General features: G+C 36.0%; 2 protein-coding genes across 2 annotated transcripts; both read left to right on the forward strand.

The window, feature by feature from the left end:
* The first annotated feature begins 1774 nt into the window (after positions 1–1774).
* Positions 1775–2704, forward strand: LOC114687584 (olfactory receptor 5H8-like). Its single transcript, XM_028862189.1, has one exon. The coding sequence runs from the start codon at positions 1781–1783 to the stop codon at positions 2702–2704; it is 924 nt and encodes a 307-aa protein (XP_028718022.1). The 5' UTR covers positions 1775–1780.
* Positions 2705–11062: 8358 nt separating this feature from the next.
* LOC114687586 (olfactory receptor 5H8-like) lies at positions 11063–11992 on the forward strand. The gene has a single exon (XM_028862192.1). The coding sequence runs from the start codon at positions 11063–11065 to the stop codon at positions 11990–11992; it is 930 nt and encodes a 309-aa protein (XP_028718025.1).
* Positions 11993–12857: the final 865 nt, after the last annotated feature.

The raw sequence follows: 12857 nt of genomic DNA on the forward strand, positions 1-12857 counted from the left end.
AATCAGTACACAAGCCCTGCTGCCCATACTTTTCTCACTTCTGGGTTAAAATTGGGCTTTCCTACTTTATCAGACCTAGGACTTTGCAACTTTTCCTTCATTTCCTTTAAGATATGGGTAAGAAATAAATATTGTTTAGAATAGTTATGCTATTTATTAAAAACTTAAATTTTGTTTAATACATAATAACAAGAGTGTATTTATAAATTGTTCAAAGAGGAAAGTAAGTATAGAAATCTATTAGAATATTGTATATTTTCTTTTGTGGCTAAAGTCTAGGAAAGCAAAATAGGTATATAGAAGATAGATTTGTTCTTCAGTTGGCATTCATTACCTGTAAACCTAACTGTAATAATCTTATAAGATAAATTATGGGAAGCTATAATTCATTTGAAAAATGTACTTATAATAATTGTCATGTGAGATATTTCTCAGTTGTTTATGATACAAAGGACTTTTTATTAAATATATATTTTAATTAATATTTGATGTGGCAGTAAAATATAAGCTCGTGGTTTTTCGTACCCAGTTCTTATAATGATTGCATTGTATATTGCACACACACACACACACACACACACACACACAAACACACATACATGAGAAATCATACCAGAAATGTATCTCAAGTGCTCTTTTCACCACCTACAGCTTTAAGAAATATGTATACACAAAAGTATTTTAGAATCCTAAATTACTTTCTGACTTGAACTTTCCTAGAACTAAGCCCATTCAAACTCAAATTCAAATTATTGGTTATTTATACAGCCTATTTTCAGCTTTTACATTTGTCTTGACACTGTTCTTCCAAAAGAACTGTTGGAGATGAGAAAATATTTTCAAGCAATGTCCATAAACAAAGAAAATAAAAAGTATGTTTTAAAAAGATGTAAAGGCAGTTTTAATCGGGTACATTATTTGTAGATTGAAAGACACACATTCTGTTTCAATATCAAGAAAATGAGGATGAGGTGTGGTGGTACATGCCTTTAATTCCAGCATTCAGCAGAGAAGAAAGGGCTGATGGATCTTGGTACATTTAAGGCCAGTCAGGTCTACATGGTGAAACCCTGTGTCAACATAAATAAACAAGCAAATAAATGAATAAATGCAAAGAACGGAATAAACAAGAAAAGGCATATCTAGCAGAAGAACTTTTTGAAGATAAGCAGGATGCAGTGACTCAGGCTGCCTGGGAACTGGCGAAGATTATAGTTATCTGTAAATCCCTGTAAAAGTCCAGGTAAATAGCAAACTGGATATTCTGAAATCTTTTAAGTCTTACAGGGAGTTGGAAAATTATTCCGTTTGTAATTTTGTTTCCAAGTTGCATGTGTATGACAAAACTCATCAACCAATCTGTAAGGTTCATAAAATGTTTTCTCTCTTTGGCCACTTAAGTACCTACTTGACCTTTAGGTTTCCAAAATTAACAGAATGATTTTAGTAATTTGGTTCTAATTTCAATAATCATCAAGATGAGGAAAAAATCAAAGTGTGAAAAGAGCATTTGGCTAGTGGTATCACATTTATAAACAGCACAAAGATTGTAATTAAAGCTTGAAATCTGATTTTTATTCAGTACACAAGTTCTACAGAAAACTAAAATTGGAATTCACACTTTGCATCTCTAACTGAACTACACACACAAAAAACATCTTCCTATAAAGTCTCTGGCCCTTTCCTTTTAACTCTTTTTTTTTTTTTTTCAGTCTTTCTGACACTTAAGAAATTTCTTCCTGCTCATTCCCTTTCATTTCAGGAAACAACCAGTGAGGCCATGGAGAATGCAACACTACTGACAGAGTTTGTCCTCACAGGACTGCCGCACCCAGCTCAGTGGGAAATCCCGCTCTTCTTTGTTTTCTTGGTGATGTATCTCATAACCATCATGGGAAACTTCGGTTTGATCACTCTCATCTGCAAAGACCCTCACCTTCACATCCCCATGTACTTATTCCTCAGTAGTTTAGCTTTTGTGGATACTTGGGTATCATCTACTGTTTCACCCAAAATACTGGTCACTTTGTTATCTCACACCATAAAGATCTCTCTCTCAGAATGCCTGACACAGTTTTTTTCCTTTGCGGTCAGTGCAACCACAGAATGTTTTCTCTTGACTGCAATGGCCTATGATCGTTATGTGGCTATCTGCAGACCGCTGCTTTATCCAGTGATCATGACCAATAGATTGTGTTCCTGGCTAATCATTCTGTCATTTGTAGGTGGCTTTCTTCATGCCTTAATCCATGAGATTTTTTTATTGAGGTTGAATTTCTGCAATTCCAACATAATACATCACTTTTATTGTGATATTATGCCATTGTTGAAGATTTCCTGTTCTGATCCTTCCATTAATTTCCTGTTGGTATTTATCTTGGCTGGTTCCATTCAAGTTGTCACCATGATGACAGTTCTAGTTTCTTACACATGTATTATCTTTACAATCTTACAAGGCAAGTCTTTCAAGGGAATAAAGAAAGCCTTCTCCACCTGTGGAGCTCATCTCCTATCTGTGTCTTTATACTATGGCCCTCTTCTCTTCATGTATGTGCGCCCTGCATCTCCAAAAGCAGATGATCAAGACATGATGGACTCTCTGTTCTACACAGTTATAATTCCTGTGTTAAATCCAGTTATCTACAGTCTGAGAAATAAGCAAGTCAAAGATTCAGTGATTAGAACACTAAAAGTAAATACTTAGATCTGATAATGACATTTATTTTCTTTTGGACAAAAGTCACCTTTTTCATGAATGTGAAGTTGTTATAACCCAAATACTACAGAGGTAATAAAAGCAATTGGTTTGTCTTCTATCGTGTTTGCTTCCATAAATGACTCTTTTCCTGAATGAGAAACTGGTCATTAAGATGAGTATGTGACTAGCATACATAATCTGCCAAGTTCTACTTTCATTTGAGTATGGGGAAGGTCTTTGGACTGACTGGTGATTTAGACTTCTTAGCAGCCTGTTAATGGGCACGCCTAACCTACTGATCCCTATGATCTAGTTTATCCTTAAGAATTATCTCAATACTTTGCCTCTTGGAAATTGACAAAAATTAAGTACATATACATTTACATATATATTATATATTTATATATATGTACTTTATATAGAGAACCCATTAGTTTTATTACATTCTTACATTTGAAAGTTTTGTTCACTAACAGTGGAAAAGAAATGAAATATTTATACTATGTGAACAATGTTGAGGACTTGATACTCTTCTGACAAACTTAAATGATGACTATGAAACACTGTGTATTATTTCAAAAGAATGTAGTCATGAAGGACGTTAGTATATTGAGAGTTTACTCAGTTGTCTGGAATACTGTTCATGTTGGACAAAAATTACTCCATGAAAATATGAGTGGTAATTTGCTAAGAAGGTGAATTCATTCTTTTCCTCCAGGTGTATGTTGTGTATGTGACTGTGTAACTGTGTATATACATGTCTGCACATATGTAGGCACACTTGCTTACAGGGGCATGTACAAGGTATCTCAACCAAGCCCATAGCTCACTGGGATAGCTATATAAATAGCCAGCTTGTTCCATCTGTCACCAGCCTCCCCCATCTGAACAATGGAACTAAAAGCGGGACACAGCATTCAACCAGCATTTGTGTGGGTGTTTCATATTGAACTCTGATCCTGATCCTTGACTTTGTGCACCAAGCACTTTATTCACTCAGCCATCTCCTCAGACCTAGATTTATTTGCTTTTATTTGCATTACTATTTCATTACTTGTGTGTGTATGGGGGGTGGTGATGGTGTGCTAGCCATGCTGTGGCATGTGTATGGAGATCAGAGGACAAGTTGCAGGAATCAATTCTCTCCTTCTACATGGTGCCATCTCACTGACTCCCTAAATTCATTTCTTTATATAAAAATGTAAAATAATTCATAGCTCTTTTTACCTTTAAATGAGATATGCACCATTTCTCCAGCATTTTATAATGTCCTTTCCTATTCAGGAAATTACTGACCAAACTGGTCTTGGGCTAAAGGAAACAATGTAATTAGGAATTAGGTAAAAACAATAAATTAACAACTAAAACTAAAATAAAACACACTTAAAGGTAGGCCTCATGCCAAGCATTAGAGTCCTGACATGAAATGAATTCAGTGGTAAGGTTGTGGACTTTTGTCTCATCGCTTTGTTTGAGTGTGGTTTTGTTTGTTTGTTTGTTTTTTGTTTCCATTTTTCTTTATTAAGAAATTTTCTACTCACTCTACAAACCACCCACAGATCCCACTTCCTCCCACACCTCAGCCCTCCCTCCCAAGCCACCCCACATCTCCACATCCCCCAAATCAAGATCTCCCATGGGGAGTCAGCAGAGCCTGGCACACTGAGCCTAGGCAGGTCCAAAACCCTTCCCACTGCACCAAGGCCATGCAAGGCGACTGGTCTAGTGAATAACCTGTTATCATAGAGCCTTTGTCCAGTTTTTTTTTTTTTTTTTTTTGTCTTACTGACTTTTAGCTTGTGTATTAGAGTTTTCAATTATGTGTTTTTATGGGGAGTTTGTGTGTGTGTGTGTGTGTGTGTGTGTGTGTGCGTGTGTGCGTGTGTATTTTTCTGTTTTTACTTTTAAAATAATCTGATTTGTTTGTGGGTTTTTGTTTGTTTGTTTGTTTGGGTGAGTGGAGAGGTAGGAAGGATCTGGGAGGAGTTGGGGTAGAGAAACATCATCAGAATATATTGTTTGAAATTATTTTTGGCTTCTCAAATTCTGATGTGTGGACATCTGATAAGTATGGACCATGTATTAAAGTTGCTTTAATACAGGAATTTGGTGAATCTTTTAAAATTCTCACCACAGTTCCTTAAGGTTCAGTATCATTTGTAGAGCATGTATGAACAAATATTAATAAGCTCTGGCCCTGGCTTCTGATGGAAACATGCCAATGATGCTGAGAGAGAAGAAGAAGGAGAAGGAGGAGGAGGAGAAAAGGAAGAAGAAGAAGAAGAAGAAGAAGAAGAAGAAGAAGAAGAAGAAGAAGAAGAAGAAGAAGAAGAAGAAGAAATCAGAGAAGACCCTGATTTCAAACAACCAAGAAACAATATTTATAGGTGTATCTGGAAACCACCTAAGTGTATTGATCACATAGGAATAATTTCCTAATTAACAGCACCTATAAACGTTCTGAAGACTTCTACTCTCCTGTTTGTACTTGTCTTCCTCTTTGGAGTAAGTGTTCAGTATAGGATGAAGTAAGACATCTGCCCCAAAGGATGAACTATTTTGTTGATTTAAAAAAGTTTTTCTTGGGAAACAGTTTTGTGGTAAAAGTCACTAACTCGATTCCTTCTTTTCAGTGAGGCTGGTCCTAGGTATCTTTGTTCCTCTGGGAAAAAATATCTTATGAAGTTGGATGTTTCAACTTTTGGAAAATTAATTTCAAATAAATAATTTATTATCTGCAACAGTAGGACATTTACCTCTTTTGAGATGGTGCCATCCATGTGAAACCTATGTGAAAGTAAGTAGTGGTGACATTATATGGTTATTTTTTGATAGAAGTTTAATAAATTTCCAGTGAGACATTATGTTTGTAAATGTTTTTAAGAAAACAAAGAATATAACTCTATCTTCTTCCTATCCTGTATGTGTGTCTGTGAATGTGTATGTGTTTATTTCTACCTATTCATCTACCTAGATCTAACCAACAACCTACCTTTCTAACTACAACGTTATTATCATAAGACATTGGCACAGATGACCATGAAAGTAGAGATATCCCATCTGTAGTCTATAACCTGTTAACCCACCTGTTCAAAGTATGATAATTTTTCAATGAATTATACAGATCATGGTACAAGTCCAAAGACCAGGCAACATAAGTGCTAGGTGAAACAGATGGTTCATGATACAGCTCAAAGGGAAGTGGAATACAAATTCAACCTTTCTTCACATTTTATTTTTATCATTTCAACTCTCAAAAGATAAAAATCCATATGCATATTGGACAAAGCCATCTTTTCCATGCAGTCCACAAACTCAAATGTTGATCACTTTTGAAAAAAAGTCCTATAGACTCATCTAGAAATACTTACTATGTGCCATCCTGGGAATCCTGTGGCCCAATGAAACTGACATACAATTGGCTATCAATGTCCTCTTTTTGTCAACATCCATAAACATGCATACATAAGTGTTAATCTCCATACAAATACAAAAGCAGAGGTCTAAGTATCTCCATTTTAGCATAGTAAAACGACCATATACCAAAAGTTTTATAAAAAGCAAACATTGGTCTCTTGTAGTTTTGACAATTGAAGAGTCAGAGTTGAAATTCCCAGATTTTTCCAGTCTGACACTCATCACTTAAAATCAACGGCTGCAAAAGCATGAGAACCAAAGTTCAGATCTGAAGACCCATGTAGGAAGCTGAGTTTCTCCTCTGTGGCTGTAAATTGAGTGCTCTGGAGGAAGGGGGCAGGAAGATCACTGGGGCTTACTGGTTTACAGCCTAGGCAAAAATTGTGAGCTCCTGACTGAGAAAAGCGACCTTGCCCCAAAGGAAAAGGTGGAGACTGATCAATAAAAACAGAACAGTTAACAGCCTTTTCTGGTGTCTTCATGCACCTGCACACACGTGTGCACATATACCACACACGTTCACAACACAAATGGACAGCTAAAGACACAAAAATAACATCATACAATTTTAATGGGAAAAAAATTAATGGGAAAAAAACACTCTCTGCTTTGTGTTCGGGGTACTCTGGATCAGACGTTGGAAATTTCAGGGTTCCAGTGTCCCAGCCTCCATAGCACCACTGATATCAACCATAACTCTACCACCATGACTCTGTCTAGAATTGATGTAGTTGGACTTCTTGCAGTAGTAGCCTTGATACATAATGGGTTTTGCCTGGACATACACATTTTGGTGATATCAGGATTTTCTGTGGGGAGCCTCACTGTAGCAGTGAAAAATTCCATACAGTGGATTGACATGTGTCAGTTTTTTGATACATATTTGATGTGAATTCCTTGAAATCCGTGTAGAGTTGGAATCCCCAGAAGACTTTTAGCTTATCCTCATAGCTTTCCCACAGAGCACATGTGTTCTGTAATGGGAAACAGGGGCAGTCTTGAGATTGTTCTCCCCTCAGGGTTATTGCAATCTGGGCCTCTAAGGAAGGAGAAAGCCTGACTACCTTTTTTCCTGAAAAGCATACCCTGAGTTCTGTTTAGGTAACTGAATATTTAATTGCCTTTGGGATTGGCTTTTGCCCCTATTATATTGTGATGAGTGTTCTTTCTCACAAAGTTCAATATACACCAACAAGCTAAAGAGAATTTGCCAAATATTTAAGTTCTGCTCCCCTTTTGATGAAAAATTCTATCTTGAAATTGCTCATTTTTTGTACCTCCTATGCACATGTAGAGAAAGACTTATTCACTAAAACTCTTCTTGATATAGATGGAAGGGTTACAGTGTAGGATAAAAGCATAAAAACACATTAAGTAAAATATTAGGAGACAATTCCCTAAATCTTAGAAAAGATATGGAAATAGGTATACAGGAGACATTTAGAACATGAAAGAAACATGACCAAAAAAGAAATTCTGTACTACATATTATATTTAACTGTCAAGACATCTTAGTTCCTTTTTTTTCTGTTGTTGTGATAAAACACCATGATCAAGGTAACTTAAAGAAGAAAGTTTATTTTGAGGCTCACAGTGTTAGAGGGTTAGAGTCCATAAACATCCACTGGGGCAGCTGATCTCCAGTGACACAATTCTCCCAAAAAGATCACACCTCCTAGTCCTTCCCAAACAATTCCACCAACTGGGGACTGAGTGTTCAAATATATAAACCTATGGAGGCCATTCTCATTCAAACTGTCATACAAGTGTACAGAAAAAAAAAAAACCTGAAAGCTGCAAGAGATGTGTGTGAAGTCTATTTTCAGGCAAATCCACAAGAGTGCCAGCATGGTTTTTCAGTATGAACTCTAAAGGTCACAATGGTGTGGCATGATGAATTTCAAGTCATGAAAAATGGATTAAAGGAGAGGGAGCAACCATTTCCTTCAACTGTGCAGCCACTGGTGAGCCTATGAGACTCCAGTGAATAGTTCTAATCCCATGCTCACAATGATGGTCCTGGTTACACTAAATGGGTCCCAAAACCAAACCAAGAGGAAAGCAACAACTGGGGCTGAGAGTAAAGGAGGATGTGGGAGGGAGGAAGTGGTCAGAATACATTATACACGTGCATCAAATTGTGAAAGAATAAAAATCAATCAAGAAAATAACAGAAATAAAGTAACTACCAACCCAAATAAACAAATCCAGAGGACTTGTTATAAGGATTGGAGAAATAAAATCTTTCTCCTACAAACATATATTAGATTCATGACCATGAAACTAGCAATACAGAAGATATTTAAAGCAAGTCTACACAGAGATAAGGAAGCATTACAGATGTGATAACAAGAACACAGGAAAGAAACAAAAACCTTACTAAGAGCAGATATAAAGAAAATTAGGAGTCAACCATGATTAATCAGCACACTAGTACACCTCTGAGATGAGTGAGGAGAAAGAGGTGGTATGGGAAAAAATAAAAATGCAAATGACTGAAACAAAGAGAAGGAAAATAATACAAAGGGAATTAGCATATTCCTTCTGAATAAAGAAAACGGCCATGGCCCCCCACTTCAAAGACAGGCACTGACTGATTGAATGATCAACAGGCCCAACAAATTGCTCTCAGTAGCACATGAAAAGACATATACAGAGTGGAAATAAAATGAAAGGAAACTATACTCCAAGAAAGTAGAACCCAAACCAAGTAGAAATATCTATACTAAGTAAAACAAAAACTACTGACAGGAAGTAATAAACAACTATAATAGTGACTGACTTTGCTACATTTCTTTTACCAATATTTATGTTTTGCGCGCGCGCGCACACACACACAAACACACACACACACACACACACACACACACACAGAGGCATGCACACACAAATGGGGGCAGAATTAAATTATACTACACATTTATGTCTTGTGGTTATAGCAATGCTCAAAGCTATCTAATTATGACTGTTTGGCAAATGTACACTGGATCACCATTCCACGAAAGAAGATTCCTGAGCTCTAAACCTAGTTACTGAAGGAAATTCAGCATTTTATTAGGCTATCACAGAAACTGAGAGGCATTTATGTCGGAAGATAGAGGTCTAGCCACTTCCCATGGAGGTCTTTTGTATTTGTTTTTGCTTTTCACCTTCCCTATGACAGTCACCTCATTTAATTTCTCATTAGATTTCGGTTTACACTGGCAGAACTACATGCAGGCCAATAGTTTAAGCCACAGTTATTACAACCAATTCAATTATAATTGGCTCCTGAAAAGTCCAGATCTTTGGTCTTACTAAAATCATGTCTTGATTAGCTCAGACATAGCTAGTGAACTTGAAGTACAAAGAACATATTTTATATATAAACCAAAGTTTGCCTAAACATATTAGAAGTATCACGTGAGTTAAAAGACAGAGTGGTTTAGTACAATATCAATTTTTTTGATATAAAACTACCTGGAGTGACCTGATGTCTGTGATTCCAGAGGCTATAAAACCCAACGGAACTGTTTGAGTTTCACTGTGGATGGTTCAACTCTGCAATACCCAGGAGAGCAGTTAGTGCCCTAAAGGGGCTTTCCCTGCTCCCTTGGATAATTTACTTTTCTATGCTTTTGTCTTTTGACACGGGCATGTTCTTGTCCCATTGGTGAGCTCTTGTTTTGAAGACATTTTATAAACCCAATATTTCCTCAGTTTGAGACACGCAGCCTCCAAGATGAATAAAGATGGAAACATTGCTGCATATGCTTTCCTGACTTCTGTGTTAGCATTGGGTTTTTCTATGTTATACAACCTAAGAAGACCTTTAATCTTCTCTTTTAGTTCTTTCAAGATATGTGAGTAAGAAAAATGATTTCTAGGCAGGCGGTGGTGGCACACGCCTTTAATCCCAGCACTTGGGAGGCATAGCCAGGCAGATCTCTGTGAGTTCGAGGCCAGCCTGGGCTACTAAGTGAGTTCCAGGAAAGGCGCAAAGCTACACAGAGAAACCCTGTCTCGAAAAAAACAAAAAAAAAAAAAAAAAAAAAAAAGAAAAATGATTTCTATATTATTCATATTGCTTATAAAGAAAGTAGAAATTTTGTTTAATTCATAGCCCAAAATTTCGCTGAAAAGATGTCCAAATAGATAAGTGGGAATGGGAAGCTATTCAAGAATTTTCTGTGTGCCTCCATTAAAGCAAAATACATAGCTAGAAGACTCAAATTCCTTAAATTATTTTTAATTATTTGTGAACCTATCGGTAAAGACCTCATGAAATAATTTATAAGTAACAAGAATATTAATTTAAAACTCATTTAAAAAATATAGTCATAATTTTCTTATAGAATACACTCTTATTTGATTCTGATTTAAAGATCAGAATCAGAAAAAGATTTTCTTTCAATTAAATGCATATTCAAATAAAAAATTTTAACATGCAAGTCAATGTTAGTTCTTAAATTTTCATCTATTTCTGATAATAATTAAGTCATACAAACACACATGTGTACCTATGTATCAGAAAATACACAGAAAAAGTCTGTTGCTGTTTGTACCATTTTGGATCAAAGACAAAAGTTAGAGCTTTTAATTATGTTGTGATTTGTTATTGCAAAGAACAAAGCCCAGCCAAACTAACATATACTTATTCACTGCAATTACTGGTTATTTATGCAGCTTGTTTTCTTGGCCTCACAAAGTTACTCAAGTAATTATCTAAAAGGAAACTATTGGAGAAAAAAAATGAAATTATCTCATCTCAGTGAATGTTTAGAAAGAGAACAAAGAAGGAAAATCATTCCTAGTATATGCAAGACTTATGGAAACTTTTGAGGATACTTACAAAATACTTTGCCTAACACATTGAAGCAGAGTATTCACTCAATTCTCCCTGATTTTCATAAATTATCATACCATAAACCTCTTTTATATCCATTTCAGGAGACATCCCTGAAGAATATGGATGTGGAGAATGTAACACTGCTGACAGAATTTGTCCTAGAAGGACTCACACATCAATCACAGTGGAAAGTCCCCCTGTTCCTGGCATTTTTGGTAATCTACCTTGTCACCATTGTGGGGAACTTCAGTCTGATCACTCTCATCTGGAGTGATCCTCACCTTCACATCCCCATGTACTTATTCCTTAGCAATTTAGCCTTTGTGGATAGTTGGTTATCATCTACAGTAACACCTAAGTTATTGATCACCTTGTCATTTGAAATCACAAAGATCTCTCTTCCTGAATGCCTGTTACAATTTTTCTCCTTCGCCTTCAGTGCAAGTGTAGAGTGCTTCCTCTTGACTTCAATGGCTTATGATCGCTATGTAGCTATATGCAAACCTTTACTTTATCCAATGATTATGACCAATAGACTATGTTTCCAATTAGTAATTTTATCATTTGCAGGTGGTTTTCTTCATGCCTTAATTCATGAAGTCTTTTTAGTCAGACTAACTTTCTGTAATTCCAATGTAATACATCACTTTTACTGTGATGTTATGCCTTTTTTAAAGATTTCCTGTTCAGATCCTTCCATTAGCTTTCTGTTGGTGTTTGCTTTGGCTGGTACTGTTCAGGTATCCACCATGGTGACTGTCTTAGTCTCTTACACATGTATTCTCTTTACAATCTTACAGAGTAAATCTTTCAAGGGTGTAAAGAAAGCCTTCTCCACCTGCGGAGCTCACCTCCTATCTGTGTCTTTGTATTATGGCCCTCTTCTCTTCATGTATGTGTGTCCTGCCTCTAGACAAGCAGATGATGAGAATATGATTGACTCCCTATTTTACACAGTCATAATTCCTGTGTTGAACCCAATTATCTACAATCTAAGAAATAAGCAAGTTATAGATTCTGTTAGAAAAAAAATAAGGAGAAATGTTTAATCTAATAAAAATACTTTCTTTTTAACACAATGGACACATTTAGGGAGGTTAAATTTGGATATTTTCTGACATGTGTTGAAACATTTTTTTGCGAAAAATTCCTCACTTTTTGGGATCATCATTAGTAAGTATCTAGTTCTTTTACTTCTACATACCCTGCAAAATTTATAATGAAATTTAATTAAGTATCCACTGCATACTATGATAATTAGATGGGAAACTAAGTGAGGATATTTTATTATATGTCTGTATGATCTTCAATTTGGTATTCTGAATATATTAAATGCAAAATAATGTAAACTCTCTAGTCTACACTTAAATGTTAAATATTATTCCTTTTTATTGATATCATTTCATAGCCTGGGACTAAGGAATATCTCATTCACTACACAGTAGCAGTGAGCCTCTGTAGCCGAACCCAGGCAATTTCATGAATGAACTTATTAATAAAGCATATTTTGTATCACTTGATTAGGCAACTAGTAAAGTTTGCATAGGCATTGGGCTCACATATCACTCAGGGAAAGAGACAGAAGTGGAAATGTGGAATAAGTCTGACAGAAACTAAAGAGTGAAAGCAGCACTAACTAGCAGAATATGTTGTTATTTAAGGCATTCCGGAGGAGGTAGCAGAGTATGTTTTTATTTAAGGCATTCCCAAGGAAGGAGAAGCCAGTGCCTTCTTTTCACAGACCCCAGCACCTTCTGCAAGCCTGTCCAGTTTTGCTTCTTTTTTTCTTGGGCAATCTGATGATCTCTATTAATTTGAAGACATCAGGTTACTCCAAATGAACCAGGAATGAAGAGACAGTGGCACAACTGGAAGGGGGCTATCTTGATTCTCCAGAATTCAAAGGAAAAGTGT

This window comes from Peromyscus leucopus, chromosome 12 (assembly GCF_004664715.2).
Source record: "Peromyscus leucopus breed LL Stock chromosome 12, UCI_PerLeu_2.1, whole genome shotgun sequence".
In the NCBI taxonomy this organism is placed as follows: domain Eukaryota; kingdom Metazoa; phylum Chordata; class Mammalia; order Rodentia; family Cricetidae; genus Peromyscus; species Peromyscus leucopus.